This window comes from Drosophila guanche, unplaced genomic scaffold (genome assembly GCF_900245975.1).
Source record: "Drosophila guanche unplaced genomic scaffold, DGUA_6, whole genome shotgun sequence".
Lineage (NCBI taxonomy): Eukaryota > Metazoa > Arthropoda > Insecta > Diptera > Drosophilidae > Drosophila > Drosophila guanche.
Genome location: NW_022995743.1, coordinates 3,285,921 through 3,303,400, shown reverse-complemented (window position 1 = coordinate 3,303,400; position 17,480 = coordinate 3,285,921). Strand labels below are relative to the sequence as shown.

At 46.0% G+C, this 17,480-nt stretch overlaps 4 protein-coding genes across 6 annotated transcripts in view; 2 read left to right on the top strand and 2 right to left on the bottom strand.

Moving 5' to 3' along the window:
- LOC117587109 (protein singed wings 2) lies at nucleotides 1-5,033 on the top strand. Its single transcript, XM_034277606.1, has 5 exons — nucleotides 1-383; nucleotides 2,826-3,044; nucleotides 3,106-3,580; nucleotides 3,640-3,819; nucleotides 3,885-5,033. The coding sequence occupies exons 1-5, from the start codon at nucleotides 289-291 to the stop codon at nucleotides 4,431-4,433; spliced, it is 1,518 nt and encodes a 505-aa protein (XP_034133497.1). The 5' UTR covers nucleotides 1-288; the 3' UTR covers nucleotides 4,434-5,033.
- A 146-nt stretch (nucleotides 5,034-5,179) lies between these two features.
- LOC117587091 lies at nucleotides 5,180-11,498 on the bottom strand. 2 transcript variants are annotated; one of them, XM_034277576.1, is made up of 7 exons: nucleotides 11,362-11,498; nucleotides 8,226-8,460; nucleotides 7,923-8,165; nucleotides 7,772-7,866; nucleotides 6,139-7,699; nucleotides 5,842-6,080; nucleotides 5,180-5,781 (listed from the first exon to the last, which is right to left on the bottom strand). In XM_034277576.1, the coding sequence occupies exons 1-7, from the start codon at nucleotides 11,370-11,372 to the stop codon at nucleotides 5,613-5,615; spliced, it is 2,553 nt and encodes an 850-aa protein (XP_034133467.1). In that variant the 5' UTR covers nucleotides 11,373-11,498; the 3' UTR covers nucleotides 5,180-5,612. The 2 variants fall into 2 exon arrangements, with proteins under 2 accessions (XP_034133467.1, XP_034133458.1); XM_034277567.1 differs by lacking the exon at nucleotides 11,362-11,498 and adding an exon at nucleotides 8,534-8,762.
- Nucleotides 10,036-10,619, bottom strand: LOC117587170. Its single transcript, XM_034277686.1, has 3 exons — nucleotides 10,557-10,619; nucleotides 10,370-10,482; nucleotides 10,036-10,299 (listed from the first exon to the last, which is right to left on the bottom strand). The coding sequence occupies exons 1-3, from the start codon at nucleotides 10,599-10,601 to the stop codon at nucleotides 10,056-10,058; spliced, it is 402 nt and encodes a 133-aa protein (XP_034133577.1). The 5' UTR covers nucleotides 10,602-10,619; the 3' UTR covers nucleotides 10,036-10,055.
- Nucleotides 11,499-16,546: 5,048 nt separating the features above from the next.
- Nucleotides 16,547-17,480, top strand: part of LOC117579416 (semaphorin-1A) — a 6,071-nt gene continuing 5,137 nt past the window's right edge. Inside the window, exon 1 of one of the 2 annotated variants that reach the window (XM_034265299.1) lies at nucleotides 16,547-17,303. In XM_034265299.1, the coding sequence (XP_034121190.1) occupies nucleotides 17,186-17,303 (118 nt within the window). In that variant the 5' untranslated portion in view covers nucleotides 16,547-17,185. The remainder of the gene's footprint in view (nucleotides 17,304-17,480) is intronic. The other variant, XM_034265307.1, reaches the window with a different exon arrangement.

Sequence of the window (17,480 nt, the reverse complement as noted above, 5' to 3'; positions counted from 1 at the left end):
TTAAAGCGCGCAAAGAGCAGCACAAAACAGAGCACAGAACTTGGGCACATGGCAGCGAAGAGACACCCGCGGATATTAAGTGGCGATTAAACAGCGGAACATCAGCCATGCCTGCTTAGCGATATTAAAATAAATATGTTCCTAATTATGTGCGCTAAATTTCGACAAATTTCGGCAACAAACTTTTGTGACAATGGAATAAGTTTTCGTATTCCACGTGAAAATTAAACAAAATTTGCATAAACAATATCCCAAAATAGACTTTGGTTCCTGTTGTTAAAAGAGATCATGGCACGGCGAGCCAACATCCGTGGGTGTACGCATGAAAAGTGGTCTGTGAGTGGCGCCCTTTCGCTGCTCTTGGTGATGGTCTCGATGATGAGGTAAAGCGGCGTATGCGCATTTTGGTGTCATGTAAGCAAATGTGTGTCTATGGCTCTTATCAAGTGTTTACAGCACTCATCTGTGTCTGTGTTTAGTCTAGCTTATTTATTAATAAGCACACTAAATCCTATTCTGGGCCATTCCATATGTGGGTTAAACCGCCTCTACCCGTGCCAAAGTTATCGTTGAAACCAAATCAGAGAGCGGGGCTCTTTATTGGATCCGTGCTGATTGGGTTTTATGGTTAATATAAAGTCCAATTGATACAAAGCCAACACAAAATATAAAACATCAACATCAACCCCACACATTGGTGGAGCATTTCTTGCAATAGTTTTGTAGTTCTACTTGTCATCTCTGTTGACACTTTGAGATTGCTGAGATTTACTATGCCAGAGACATAATTAGAGGCCGTATATTTCCCAGGTAGCGGTAGCAACTTCCTCAGCATTCAAGTCAAAGTCCCACCGATTGCTGCGAGTCTTCTACGACTTTACTTATCTATGCAACACCACACCCCACATAGAGAAGTCTGCAGAGAACTTCTTTGCCTTCACGGAAGGGAAATGTGATATTTTTTTGAGATATTCTATTTTGACAGTCTTATCACAAGGCGTTTATTTTTATTTTATTTATCAAATTCATACAACACCAAAATGCCATTAGATCTGGAATACGGATAGCTGCGGATTTCGGTAGGCATTCAATGGCGATCTCATTTCGCCTCCTCTTTTGTCTATTTTCTGTTCTGTCAATCGCCAAACGAATCAAAAGCAATTGACAGCCGCTGCCGTGAGCGTTTCATAAGTAGATTTATTCAGATTTATTTACATTGTTGAATTGATAGACCTGTTTCAAGTGTCGAAGCATTGTCTGGGGGGTTCGTACGAAGAAGAAACCAAATAAAAGATTACCTTTTATCGATTCTTATCTGTGTGGATGGTGCCACAATAAATATTGAAAATTGAAGGCACGGGAGCTCCCTTTTGGCAGCATAACCCAGCGTGTGTTGTGCTGGCCCCAACACTTATCCCATAAATTAGCCATAAATTTCATCTTTTATTCCTCTGCCACTTGCCGAACCAAATCGAACCGATATGATTGTCTAAATGAAACGCCTGTGACGCCAGAGAACACACTCAATGGACATAAATGCTCTACAAGTGAAACTTTTCAATTAATATCTGACATTGCGGCGCGCCTCAGAGACGAATCTTTATTAATCATACGCCATGGTGCACGTTGGGGGAAACTTCTACGAATAAATAAAGATCAATTTCGTGGCAGAATTAACTGAAAAATAATGAATTCAGGTCTGGTTTTGGCATTTCGTGTACTTTAAGAATTTGCCAATGCTAATTAACGATAATTTTCACTCAGAGAAAAAGAGAGAGAAAGAGTTTCGGCATGAGTGGTTTATATTAAGGAATGGCACGATTAAAGACCCCAACATAAGTAATCAAATATTTATTGTTCACAAATTGTTGCTGCCCCTTGAATTTGACTGCAAACAAAGCTGCTACGAAACTATAGTTATTTCTTGTCGACTTTTTATTAAGTAAATATTTTCGAATGTCTATTCTTATATTTCCAATTGTGAATTGTTCATTTTAACACCTCGAAGGCGAACCGAGTGCTACGAATAGTTGCTAATTGTGTGTTAGACACACAAACATACATATGATATATGGCAAAGAACACGGCGGGATATACAAGTCGATTGATATATAAGATTATCTGTAACTGAAAGTGTAACCAGCAGCTTGTGGGTTATAAAGCGCTCAGTTGTTCAGCATCTTTGTACATTCATCTGAAAGAGCAACGACTTTATCCAGTTTCAAGATTATATCTCCACCAAATACCCAAATAATTCCTGGTAAACATTGACAGCTCTCGGAAATGTTGTCACACAGCGATCTGCCACCTCTGTACGTGCTAAGTGAGAGCATCATGTGATATACTTTGGGCTCTCTGCTCGCTAATAGAATAGCTATATAGCGTATAGACAGTGCAAACAACAGCCCATACTACGCAGATTAACTCGTACTTGAGTAGTGGAACTCTAGGAAGAATATCTAGAATATATTTACCCAAGTCTGTTCGTTAAAAGTAAACCAAAACCCGAAAACTTCTACTCATATTTGAGATGAAACCTCTCCACTCGTACCGCTGATATAACCTCTTACAACTAGTAACTAGCTCTAATTATTTAGTCTCTATCTGAGGCTGTGTTTTTCCCAAAAGCAATCAAGACTTACCTGGCGTCTGCTTATCAAGCCCTAAACGAGAGTCGCGGGTCGCGGGTCCCGTGTCCGCAGTGCGACGGAATTATCACCAGTTGTGGATAGCTGACTGAGCTAAAAATAGACCACAAAGCCATCGGGCAGAGATGTGTAGGGTTGAACCAAATTATTTACTTACCAATTTACCCGTTTTCCTAGACTCCACCACGTCACGGCTGTTGACAGCAATGAGACGACAACGACGTTGACAGCGTTTGAGGCCATCCCAAGCACGACCATGAGAATGCCGGCTGGCTACAGTCAGAGCTGCTTTAACTGGACCTCCATGCCAGAGGCTGCGGGCGGCAACTGCTCCAGATTGAGCCGCAATGGGTTCCTCAAGTGCTACGGCGGCATGAACAACCTGGGTGCATTGGCGTGAGTTTGAGCTGCACCTTACCCAATGGTTTGTTCCTAAATTGACTCTCCTTGACTGTAGAAAGCTGGGCAAGCCGCTGCCTGCACAGCAAATGCTGCTGTGTGGCTGGCCGCTGGATGCCACCAGGTTCCTGGGCGAGCTGCAGAAACTGCCCAGACTGCGCGCTCTGACCATCGAGTACAGCGGCTTCACGGAGTTCACCTTTGACTTTCCCGAAATGGCCTATCTGCAGAGCATCAACATCTCGTGGACGAACCTCTCGTACATTTCGGCGCGCACCTTCAAGCGGGTGCACACACTGAAGGTCTTAGATTTGCGCTGGAATCAGCTCATCCAGCTGGATGGGCCGCTGCTGCTGCCACGCTCCTTTGAGCAGCTCTACCTGGCCGGCAATCCCTGGAACTGCACGCGTAACTTCAAGTGGCTGCTGCTGCAGCCCGAGAAGGGGCGCCTCGTGGTGGATCGGGATGAGCTGCTGTGCACCGATCGCAAGTACAAGGAGCGACAGATGCTGCTGGTGATGCACTACAAATTGGTGAGCATTGTGGGACTCTCAACGATACTCTGACTCTAGCTGATGCTTCCCATTCTTAGGAGCTGAAAAAGGAGTGCCAGTCGCATCCGGACCTCAGGAACTGCACCTGCCTGATGCATCACATTCTGCCCAAGACACACATTCCACTGTACACGGTCAACTGCTCCCACATGCAGTTCCACAGCCTGCCCGCCTATCTGCCAGAGAACACAACAACGCTGACCATCAACGATAATCTGGTAAGAGACGGTGAGAGACAAGATTGTGCCAAAGGGTCGTAGTTTTAGCTCCACTTCTATGCCAGATCAGCGACATCAATCCGCTGCGGGACAATCCCCACTACCGCCATGTGGTGGATGTGCATCTGGAGAACAATCGCATCTCGAATGTGGACGATCTGGAGAACACTTTCTGGCTGCAGAACTTTCGCCTCTTCAATCTGCGTGGCAACAATCTGCGTAAGCTGCACGTCTATGCCCTGGACAATGCGCTGAACGACAATGAGAATGCGAATCTGTTGCTGCTGAGCAAGAATCCCTGGCACTGCACCTGCAAGTTTGGCATGCGACTGCGGGAGCTGCTCAACAAGTACCGAGACATTGTGAGGGATGCGTGGAATGTGACGTGCACCTATATGCAGGAGGATGAGCTGCGGCTGGCCAAGGTGCTCAGTCTCAGTCGGCAGGACATGTGCAATGTGAGTGCGGAGAGTGGCTCGCAGATACATCCCATTGACTGGCTGAATGGCGTGCTGGCCAGCCTCATACTTCTCATACTGGGCAAGCTTGCCTACGACTATTATCACTACAAGTATTATAATCGTGTTCCTTGGATAGTTATGAAGATGCCATAGGCATGGATATAAGATTAGCTATAAGTAGAAGCATCAGTCATAGTTTTAGTTGCCTCAAAGACCTCGAAAGTATTTGTCTGAAACAACGATTTGGTTGGTTTTTATTTTGAAAATCTACACGTAGATTCATTCGGTTATCAATATGGGAATATGTATGTCTATTTATATGTATAAATAATCATCTTTTTGGTATATATATTCAAGCTAAAATCAACACAAAATAGTTGCCCTGCTTGCCTCATTTCGTAGCAACACTTTAAGTTGTACATTCCCTGGTTCTACACTCACTTTCCATACATTCACATTCACTTTCCACACTCACGCACACATTCTATGGGTAATTAAACTCCTTTTAATTGGCACAAAGCGCTTAAAACTTCTTTGTTTGATAATAATATTACACGTAGGAGAAACAGCTGAGCTAAGCTTTAGATTAGTTATTAAAACACACTACTAGTTTGGGCATAAAACCAATTTGGGTTACACATAATTGAATCTAAACATAAACTATTTTCCCACTGCGCTGCATATTTACATTCGAAATATAAACTACATTCTTTGGCTTATCTTCCCGCTCTTCTCCGCACAACTAAAAACTAATTAAATAATGGAAATGTTCAATCATATCGCTTATAAATTAAACAACAGTGCTGGACATTGCAAACAAAAGCTTAGAAAACATTTTTTGTACTTTACATTCAAGTTTGAAACGAGCAAAAACGAAATGCAAATTAATTCGCTGGCTCGAGTCGAGTCTGCCTGCCAGCCTCTTGAATTGTGCATAGGAAAATATGTGGTCAAAGGGTAGTACCCCTCTGATACCTTGTTTTTAAAATCGAACGAAAGACATGTCTCTGTCTTCATGTTCTTGTCGCTTGTAAATTGCATATAAAAGGTAAAACTTGTTTAAAATTGTTCACTTGATGATATGGACAGCGGGAGGAGATGGTTGATATTTCTCGGTTCTTCAAGCACAATTCAAGGGGCTGCCAAATGGACGGCCAGGGACGTTTAAGGATGGCAAAGTAAGTTAACAGCGGATGGCATAATGTTGGCATTTTGTGGGCGCCGAAGCAGGCATCAGCCCCACAATAAACAATTTCTGTTTTCTTTTGGTTAAGCATGCGAGTATTCAATATGATACTATTCCATTTTGTAATGGTTTTTGGTTATTTGTTCCTAGAACAACATGTAGGAGTGATCACGCTCCAGCTGCGCCTTGGCACGATTTTGTATGTTGCTGACTGGATCCGAGGGCGGCGGTATGCCATTGATACGGTGGGTCGGCTCCTTGTAGTAGAACTCTGTCCGTCCGCACTTGTGGCGATAGTAAACGGAATCCTGGGATCTACAAGTGTCAATAATTGGCATTAGATTTGGTTTATTTATCTAGCTGTATGCTACCCACCGTAAAATCAAGTCCGTCAGGCCACCGTGCTTCCCATCGGAGTCTGCGGTATGCATGCTCTCGAGTATTTTCAGCTCCAATGAATTCCACGGTCCACTGCGCTCCAAAACATCCCATTTGGCATCCACACACATGAAGCTGTAGTTGCTGTAATCAGGCATATCGCCCTCCAGATTGGCATTCAGCGTTTGACTCAATTGAGATTCCATGTGGGGGAATTTCGCCACACAAATGTCAAACTAAACAGAGGGAGATCTAATTAGAATATATCAGAGGACAGCGCAGGCATAAACTTACCATCTTTTGGACCACTTCCTGCTTCTGGGAGGTGCCCTCCTCCATGAGCAGCAGCAGCGTCATGTTCTTCTGTCCGCAGGTGTAGAGTTCCGTGCGTTGCATGCCATTTGCCAGGCTGGGCGCTGGATTCACTGGCACAATGGACTGTGCCGCAAAGGCATCCACTGCGTCCTCACACTTGACGAAGCTGCGGGATGGAAAGACCATGCTGCTGGTCAGTGGAGTCAAAATCTCAATGGAGGGCGTCTCGCTGAGGGCCAACACCGAGAGCTTTGCCATGAGCGGAGTCAGCGGTACACCACCAGCACCACTACGTCCGGCGCCTCGCTGCAGGGGAGCTGCGGCAGCTGGCTCCACGCCGCACAAGTCCCCCGCTGGCTTGAGCGGCAGACTCATGGCGCTCTTCTCCATGGGGGACTTGACCACTTGACGGGTTGACAGATTGAGATTCGGATCATCGGAGCCGTCAGCCAGTGCCTGCTGACGCATGTGCTCGTCCAGCTTGTGGACTTCCTTGTTGAACTCCTGGAATTCGGCCACAAGCGCTGCCAGCTCGGCATCCTGGTGGGCCTGCGCACTGGCGACGCCCCACAGCTTGTAATACTGATCGAGAAACTGCTGGAACAGGTTGCGCGAGATCTGCTTGCCGTTGGCAATAAACACCGGGTATGTGGGATCGTTGATGGTGCGGGCGCTGCTGTTCTCATCGTACTCCGAATAGTCGGGCGAGGGGGAGGACAGATCATCGCTGGCACTGCCGCTGCCACTGCCATTGCCGCTGCCATTCCGGTTGACATCCGTCCGGAAGTTCGGCGTGAAGCTGCGTATCTTCTTGGAGATGGCCCGCAGGGCGTCTTGCAGATCAGCGGAGGACTTGCGGCGCGTAAACTGCTTGCTGGGATTGATGATAAAGTTCGAGAAGAACTTCTCCACATCCGACTTGAGCGATTGGCGCCGCGACTCCGCCTTGTCGTTGAAGTTGTGGCCATCTTCGGCGAGCGGCAGCTCCTCGGGATCGGCGCAAATGGACATCACGCTGGCCACCGGCAGCACCTTGTTCTCCGTCATGGGCGTATTGCACACACTCGTGCGTCCAATGAACTCGGGATACGAGTCCGTCTCGTCAAAGTTGATCGCCCCCGTGCCGGTCTCGGGCAGCTCCCTGCTGTGCATGTTCTTGTGCCGCAGCGGCAGGAATGTGGGACGCATGGACTTGGGTCGGGCTGCTGGCATTGTCGCCAGCGGGTCCACCGTTGCCTGCTCCTCCTCGGGAATGTGTGTAAAGATCAGCGACTTGTCCCGCTTCAGCTTCCGCTTGGCACTCGTAAACGGCAGCCCATTCTGCGTCTGCGCCGTAATCATCAGCAGATTCTGGGCACGCTGTGCATCCGCAGCCATCTGTCGGTACTGTTTCTGCTCCAAGTACACGACCATCATCTGCACGCCATACGGGACGTGGAACTGTTGCGTTGTCAACTGCTCTGCGGCGTTGCGGATGTGCCGAGGATCGGTTAGGACCAGTTTCTTGGTCACCACGTCGCTCAGCTGCGAGGCCACCACCCTGACAGAGGAGAGAAAACACAGATGAAGTCAGTAAACAGCCAAGAGTTGGTGTGCCGCTGTTGCGTCGTACTTGTTGTGATAGAGAATGACTCCGCCCAGTATGCCCTTTGTCTCCTGGCAACTCTGCAGCACCTGTATGGCCTCCAGGAAGATGTGACTGGCGGTCTGGAAAGGACACAAACAATGTTAAAAGGAACCCCGCTTGCAATCACCGCACTCACCTTGGGCATGCGGAGACGAGGAACGTTCTGGAATGTGTCTCCGTTGCGGTGCATCATGGGCAAATATGTCTCGAAGATCTGGTACAGCTTGTCGCACAGATTCCTGGTGTTCGGAGCGGGCGGCACGGCGTACTGGTCGTACAGCGTCTGCAGGTCACGATGAAAGAACTTGAGCAGTGAGCTCAGCAGCTCCGCGCGATGTTCCAGGTTCTCATCACTGATATTTCGATCGGTTCCAACAGCCTGAAAGAGAGGAAAGCCAGTTAGGATCGGATCTGTCGTTGCTGCTGTCCCCCCACTCACTAGTGTGAAGCGTCCGAATTCCTTGAGCACAAACTTGCCATTCTGCAAGGAAAGAACGCGTGGCTTGAAGAAGCAGTCCTTGAGGAAGTACGTCGTTCCCATCAACTGGCCGCAGAGGGCAACTTTCTGGTAGTCGGAGACCCAGCTGGGATGGAAGTACAGCACCGCCTTAATCGGATCATCCGCCTCTTCCTTCAGGCACTCCGTGTCGTAGACAAACACAATCATTGTTTCCCTGTGCAAGAGAAAAACCAGAAAAACGTCACAAAACGTTTTGTTTAAATCCACAGTTTACGAGTCACTTGCACCTATCGGATGGAGGCTTCTGTGGCTGCTGTTGGTGGTGTCGCCAGCGCCTGTGGCTGCGGCTCCGCTGCCTTCGCCAATCTTTAAACATTGCTGCTGCTGCTATGACAACAATCTACGAATATATCGGTTATTCCGAAACGAGACTAACGCTGCATCGTGGCAGCTTATCGGCGTGGCTGCTGCTGCTGCTGCCTGGTGCCCGCTGCCGATTGATAAGTCAACAAGCCAATACCGCGACAGAGTGCCAACTGTGTGGCCTAGCCTAGTCGGGTCGGTCGTTCGTAAATGTGATATGTGATATGGGAGAGCTGCGTGAATGTTCAGCATGCCGCTCACGATTGCAGAGGAACGGAGCGGAGCTACAGCTGCTGCTGCTGGAAGTGTACCCAAAGGTGAGGCAGTGAGAACTGAGGTGAAAGCTTCAGCTTGTTTTGTAAATGTACAATCGCTGCGGTTGTGTTGGGTTGGGGGTGGTGTGTTATATGTAAATTCATATGCATTTGCCATGAATCGATCACGCGACGTAATTCAATGCCAAATGTATCATTTACAGTTGCAGGCGGGCGCCTAGAGCTACAGCAGCAATAGAAGATAGCGGAAAGAGAGCGAAAAAATAGGTTTTAGAGCGACCAGCAATTGAGAGATGTTCAGCAGGCAACAGTTTGAGAGGTTTCAAGAGAGTCTGAAACTCACCACTAACAAACAGTTTTAGCATCTTCTGGTTAGAGAACCAGAGTTTTACAGCCTCTATCAAGGGACAATCCAAAGTTATTTGTTTGTTTTTATTTCAAGAAAATTTTAACCGACAATGGATTTGAGAACATTACCAGGCAGCCCCAGGATAGGAGGCAAGTCCGTGGCCGTAGCCTTCCCATATCTATACTGGGCCACATAGCCATAGGGACCAGCCTCATAGAGCACCTCCAAGTCGAGGCCCTGATCGGCAAACGTCTGACTTAGCGAGCCCCTGACCTGAAGCACACCCGGATCAATCAGCTCCACGTACTCCTCACGCGTTGCCATATCCGGAAGATATATTCTATGAGAATAAAAGTCGCATTGAGAGCAGTCTCTGATGTTCTATGTCCAGTATCTACCTCAGAGAGTACATGTTATCCTCCGGCTTGAGTTGGAAATCTTCCAAGTCAATGTGCGGCACGAGCTGTGCAGCAGGCTGGGGCGCCGCGTTGGAACCACTCAGAATAACTGAAAACACTAGCAGCTAAACGAGAGATTAGCGGAGATCTTCGAGTGGAGTGGAGAGCTCACCGTGCTAAACAGTGTAGCAAAAGACATGTCCGTGGCTGGTGCTTTGTCCGTGACTGTTGGCTTGAGACTGATAATTCTAGCCTTCATTTATGTTAGCCGAAAACTGGCTTTAACGTGCTAACTAATGCCTGAACAGAGTCAGTCACTAATACTAAATTGAATGCCTATGAAATTATGTTTTATTTTGAAAAAAACCAGTTGATGATTCTGTTTCTGAAGGGGTTTTATTCATTCAATAGATTCGCCTCGGATCTAGCCCACCGAAGACTTTAAGGCATTGGGACTGAGGAATTGCGGCAGCTGGGGCGGCGGTGTGGGCGGGCCCTTGCCATACGTATACTTGGCCACGTAGCCATCGGGTCCAGCCCGATAGGTGACCACCAGCGAGGTGCCCAGCTCCGCGAAGGGCTGATTGATGACACCCTCAACTTGCAGCAGCCCCGGAGCAAGCTCTTTCACAGATTCCCGGCGAATAGTCCCATCCGTATGCTGAATGCTATGAAACCCGGGAGGAACTGATGAATCAGAATCAACCGTTGAATCGATTGTCGCTCGAATAGCGGTACCTGAGGTAGTATGTGTTCTCGAGAGGCTCCAGCTGGAAGCCATTAGTGCGAATTTGTGGCACGAGTGTTGGTGGCGCCGATGCCGACAGGTGCACGAGCAGAATCACAAGGAGCTATGCGAGATTTGAAGATTTAAGATTGAAGTCTGCTTGAATCGGATCTTGCCGACTCATTTGGCCTTACTCACTGCGCACAATCCACAAGGCAGAGGCAGAGGCAGAGACAGAGACATGATGGCCTATCTATGGTCGACACGAAACTGTCTAGTCGACGACCCCCAACTCATCTTTATGCCGAATGTAGTCAGACGGTATAATTAACAGGGAAACAAGTTTTGATTTTGAATGAAGATAGAAAAAAATCACATCACACAAGCGCTTGTCCACCTACAAATAGGTGGAGAGAGACGTCAAGGGATTGTCTCTTTCTCATGCCACTTCGGGGTTAGAATTTGTTCAATAAGATAACAATCAATCCGGTAGATCAACTAAAAAGCAATTACGAACACTTGCTAGCCTTCGATATGACAATTCACTTTATACAAATCAATTTGCAACATCATCTTGGTACGAGCAGTCCGTCAAAAAGCTTTGACTTGCCTCCAATCTAAGGGAATTCCCCATACATCTGTTTGTACGACCAAACGGGGGAACACTTACAGTGCTCCATCCAGACACAAGTTATCTCTCAAATTATATGTCAATGCAAAGTGCATTCATTTGGTGGGGCCGATTGAGTCCTTGACATTCAATACACATTTCAGCTGCATCAGCATCTGTATCTTATCAATATCGATTAGTTTTCTCGGCTTGTTGGGGCTTCCTTACGGCATTTTCATAAATGCGCATGCCGGGACGTGGGTGTGAGTAGGCGGCAGCTCAAAACAAACACCGAAATGCCACCACATACACACACAAAAGCCGCCCACTCACAGATACACCCACGCAGGTAAAATTTCAAATCTGTCTGGAAAATTAAATGATTTCACTCACTTTGCACCCATTTTGAATTGCACTGGTCGTCCTGGTTGTTTGGTTTTATTGCACTTTATTCTTAATTGAGTTTATCCATATTATTTATTTATTATTTTTGTATTTAAACACGAATTGGGGGTGGTCGCCAGTGTGACCGCGGAATTAACGATCATATACCCCGCAAAACTCACACAAATATTTCATAATATACCTTCTAATTTCAAAAATATACCGTAAAACTACCGTAATCTTAAATCAAATTCCACGATTTTGATATTCTATTTGATATTGCTAGCTATTTAGAATTCTTAACGCCAAAACTATAATTTTATCCGATTTATCAATCATTGATTTTTGTTGCCCTCAGGCAAGGTGTTGCATTGGAGAGGTGCTCTTACATTTTCCGACGAGAATATTTTGCGTGCCGGATTAGTGGGTGAAAAAAAATACATTTGTTTTCCATCGGTATATTTTACGGTATATTTTGAACATTAAAAAGTATATTTCGGTATATTTTCGAGGCCCCGACGGCTATTCTATAGATAGTTTTGCGGTCACACTGAAAATAAAATGGCCGTCAAAGTGTGAAGTGTATACATTTTTTCGTGTTCCGTGTTTTCGCTTAATTTGATCATTTATTTAAATGTTTTTATGAATTTTGGTGAGTTGAAAGGGCTCACAAATGCCTGCGAAAAGAGTGCAGTGAAAAGAAGGTGCAAATTTAGTGCGAGGATGGCTAGGAAAAGTGTCTAAAGTAGGCGATCTACATACAAATCAAACCAAATCCCAACCCCCGCACAGCGTCCCGTAGCGTTCGTACACACCCAGAGAGACGCAGAGGCATATAAAAGCAACAAACAGGTTTTTATTGTGTACAGACGTGTGTTTTTTCCTCCTCACAATAATTTATGCGCATGCAACAACAACGCATACACATATAAACAAAACCCAACATGAAGCTAAAGCTGAAGCTGAAGCAAGCATAAAAAACAAGTAATACAAGAAAATAAATCGTAGTGGTGTGTGCATGTGTGCGTTTATGCTGTTTCGTGTGTGAGTAAACGCTGTAAACAGCAACAACAGCCAACAAGAAGCAGCAGCAACCAAAGTGGTAAAGTCGGTGGCTGGCTCTACTCGATCCACTCGCTTGGCCAAGAAGTGACGCGACGCGACTTTATGCTACGCTCTTATAGCTACAGGTGAATTGGACTTGTTTTTCGAAGCGCTGTGGCCTGTGCTGTGTTCTGTGCTTTGCTTTGAGGCGGTGGCCAGGCAGAAAGCAATTATAGCAAAGTGTGTGTGTTGGGTGTTAGTGTTTGTGTGTGTCTAAGCCAAGAACTGTAAAACGAGTTTGATGTCCAAAAAAATTTAATAAATTAACAGCATAATCAATTTATAGTGCGCCGCGCCACACATTGACAAACTGTAAACTGTAAAAAGGTGGCCAAGCAAACGGTAAAGCAGCACCCAGTCTCCATTCTCTCTCTTTCTCCCCCTGTCCAAGTGCGTTGCAAGTCAAGTGTCAAACCCGAAAGTGGAAGTGGAACGCGTCCCACTTAACCCCACAGTGCAAGCTGTCCAAATTGTTTGCTGTTTGATTAGAAGAGGAGACCAGCGGAGAGGAGAGAAGTGAATGCAGAGTAGAATTGTGACACCACTGGAAACTTGGTCTCCGTTCCGCTCCCACGTTTCACGTTACGTATCAATATTGATTATTCGTTTGTTCGATGTTTTTTGTGAATGAAAAACTTGTCGCGCCATATTCGTTACGCTTGTTTAACGCCCGTGTTTTTGTGTACTCCAAATGCTTTAATGTGTAAAGTTTAAGCTGAATCATCTCTACATCTATGGCTGCCACATTTGTCCGACAAACTGGTTCTCCACCTCATGATTCATCTCTCAATGTTTTGGAATACATCGGAAGTCCGGTGATAATACATACGCCTCAGTCTCGTCTCTCCCCGCCTCGCTAGTTCTTTATGTACTCATATTTTGATATGTGGAAATGGAGGAAGAGCCAGTGCAACGAACCAACGCAGTGATAAGAAAGGAAACAACAGCAGTATAAATATTAAATTCAAGTAAAGTAATTTCAGAATTGATTGCATGCTGTATGCATTATGCATTACATCAGCGACAAGAGTCCAAAAGCTACAGCCAGCCAGCCAGCCAGTCAGCCAGCTTGACTCCATAAGGCAACATCCACTTGAATCCACTCGAGTCCACCTGTTGCCACTTGTTTCGTCTTAATGAAAACGCCCACGGACCTGCGACTTGCTTTTGCTACCAGACCCAAAACTGGTTGTTTGTTTCTCGAGTGCCAGCCAGTCCGCCGTGGGCGATACGATGCCTGTGCCGAGTATCTATGTGTCTATATGCCATATCTAATAATTACACGCGAAAATCAATTCCCCATTGATCACGTACGAGTACATATTATACTGTAAAAAGACAGTTTCATAGTTCGTTGTAATTTTTTATGGTAGTTTGCTGCTGCTCGAGAGAGCTATCTACAGTCTCGCACTTTCCACACGTTCTCTGCCGACACCCCGGGAAGAGATAGTAGCAGTCCAGACGGGCATATAGAATAGAGGAGAATCACAAACAAATGTCAAACGTGACACACTTTTGAACATTATCTTGATGGAAGAAGCTGTTTTCTCTACCCTGAGCATCGTCTGCTCAAAGTGCTGTTTATCAGTCGAGGTAGAGAGACCTGGACACATAGACGCACACGCGGGTAACCCGATCTCGAATTCGAGTTATAGTAATTAATGCCAGACTGCCGGACGACGACCAGTTGGGCCATAATTGTATTTGTATTTGTATTTTTATGGGCCGGCAGAAGCGGAACGGACTTCCTGGCATTGAACCGAATGCGGCTTATGAAATATGAGAACCTCCCCAACTAAAACCGAAAATATGACCATTTTAGATTAAACCGCAGCTGGTATACCCTTGTAATTAAGCTCAAGTATCGCTAGACATACCCTTTAGGAGAGTGTTTACCGAGCACATTAGCATATCAGACTCTATAAAGTAGGTCCATGAATGATTAGGCGAGTTTCTCTGTGCAAACAAGCATCTCACACACATGACTGGAAGGTCTTGTATAGCGCGCGGAACTGCCACAATGCCATCATAGTTTTATGGCGAGTTTAGGTGATAAATAACCCCTGAAGATAACCATGGCTATGGCTATATAGTTCTAATGAATATGGACCCAAATTAAGCTACCTCATCGTATAGGTGACATCCGAAACGATCCAAGTAAATGGCAGCGGCAGAACATGGCCAAGTTTAACGGAAATTATGATGGAAGCCATAAGACTGATCGACCCGAGTGCTAGCTAAAGTTTCAGCATACCGCTAAAGCATTTTTTGCTTAATTTATACATGTAAAAAGTCTCCAAGCTGTTGAGAGAGAGTACACTCTCTTGGCCGAGCCCAGTCACATTCGCTTTTGGCCACCAACAGTTCGTGGATTTCTCTGCCCTCACTAAGCAACGAAAAAAAACATCACAGGGGAATGATAAATTGAGCAGCTCAAGAGGGTATTCAAATGTAATTTATAATATTTATCATGCACTTTTATGGTGTGTTTGTACGTGTTCTAAAGGCCAACGATGCGAGGCAACGGCGCAACCCCCATAATTCGAACACATTAAGCGACGGCCCAAGAGATGGGCCAAGAGTCGCGGCGGGTCACTTGACCTGTGACTGGCTGAATGGTAGAGTGGCCAAGTGGCGGTGGCTGAGCCGTGAAAAGCCTTCGCTTGGGAAAGACGACACCAGCAACCACCAAAGAAGTCGAAAAAAGACGAATCTTTGCCGTCCATCCATTTACTGAGACACGAAACAACAAGTAGTCGATTGTTGCTGCTGTCGGTTGACCTTCAATTGGCCAATAAAGCAATTTATCGACGGACTGTCAGGTAAAAGTTGTCCAACTGTAACCGACCGACCCGACTGGGTGCGTGAGAAACTATAACATTCGTTCGTGTTTATCTTAATGTGAAAAGATAACCTGAAGACACACATGTGGAGATTGTAATGGAAATTACGTGTGTGTGTGAATGAGAAAAACACACCTATCTATTCCGTGGATATTCGGTGTTCGTCACAGAGGGTGGAAGGAAGGAAGAGCCAGGGGGGAATGTACGTGGCACGTCCTGTAAAACATCATTGTAACCGCCGCGCCGGTGAGCGCTGATTAGAAGGGAAATTGGCGGAAAATACCGAACGTGATTCCCCACAAAACCCAAAGGTTTTCCTTGTGAGTCATAGGAAAAGAGCATGACACGACAGCCAGGAGCAGGAGAGACGAAATAAACACACAGACACATAGTTTCGAAGCTACAAGCAGAGCAGTGCTGCTCAAACTGCTACGCGGCAATGGCTTTGAAAGTGTGTGTGGCAGGGCAGGGCAGTCGGGCAGGGCAGGCGGCGGCTTTCTTTGTTTGCTGTTTGCATTTTCGTGTTCAGTGTTTGCCCGGTTCATCCCACGCGCGGTTCGTAGTTCGTTTCGTGGTCGAAATCTGCAATAAAAATAACGAAAAAACAGCCAAAAAAGAAAGTGTGCAGAATTTGCAAGTAGCCGACAAAAATAATAAAAGACGAAACAAGTTTTTTGTTTGTTGATTGTAATCGTTATATAAGATCACATATAATTAACTGATTCGGTAATGAAATGAGACCAAACAAAATAGTGAAATCAAATATGGAATAAACCATATTTATAGCACCAAAGTTATAGCAAACGTTTGAATTTATGGTTTTAAGACAGCCATAAAAAAGAGTATGAATATAATGTGGTAGTTTCCAATGAAGTTCAAGTGCAAGCCACCGAAATGTATGGTGTTAACAAATAAATCAACTTAAATTACACAAAGTTATGCTCCAGCAGAGCTGCTAAATATATAATTAACACACACTGCGCTGCAATTATTTAATTTAACACTCAAAGCAATGGAGTTTAAGCAAAACCAGACGGATTAATATTTAATTATTATTTAATTTAATTTGATTACATTTATCAAATGAAGAAACAAATGAGGTTTTCCCATTTGCGGATATCTCTGCCAATCTGTGGCACTGCCATCCCCATCCGTTCCGGTTGCACTCTTCTTGCGCGCTGATGATGAGGTCTTGTGGTCTCGCGTATTCCAATTATTTCTAACACACTTTCCTTCCATCTCTTCATTTTCATTGCAGATTTTGCGTTTTCCTTTTGCGTCGTCAGCTAATTGCATTAAAATAAAACAAACAACAACATCCACATTGTTGTTGTTGTTGTTGTTTGGTGTAAATTATTGTGTCGTCGTTGTCATCGGACAGCAGCGGACAGCAGCAACTCAACACACACACGAGGAGTGTACTTGTTGCAAATTACAAGCCATGCCAGCAGCAGCAGCAGCTGCAGCAACAACAACTACAAGAGCAACAGCAATCACAACAGCAACTATCAGCGACAATGGCAGACATCAGAATGAGAAACGTCAGTGATTAAAACCAGTCAGCGAGGCCAGGCCCCAGCCAGGCTGCCAGTATTGCCGTGCCAGCCCCATTGGCACCACTCCAGCGGCAGCACCACCAACCTAGACCAAGCTTCGAGCGAGTGGCCGGCAAAAGACGCTGCTGAATCATCAGAATAGCAACAGAAATAGCGACAGCAAACGAGCCATACTACAAGTAGTTGCTTGCTCAAGTGCGATCAGAGCAGAGCAGACATCTCCAATTGAGCTCAAAAGCGGGCGACAGACATCAGCCTTTGGCTTAAGCTACAGCATCAACTTGAAGAGACCTTCAGCGTTCATCGTCGTCGTAGTCGTCGTCAACAACAATGCTAATTACTGGACACAGCAGCCGCCCTGGCACTGGGCTACGGCTCATCATCTGCTGCCTAGGCCTGACGGTCGTCGTTGCCTGGATGCCCGATGTGCGACCCGATTTGCAAACAAGTATGTGTATGCCCATGCCAGATACCCTAATCCCCCCCCCCCCCCCCCCCCCCCCCACCACCTTTCCCTCTATTTTGCTCTATTCCTGTCGCCTCGTCCGTTTCTCTTCTTCGTCTGTCTGTCCTTCCTTTGCTGTGCTTGTGCCGTGGGCACTGTCTTGCGTGATGACGCAGCGCC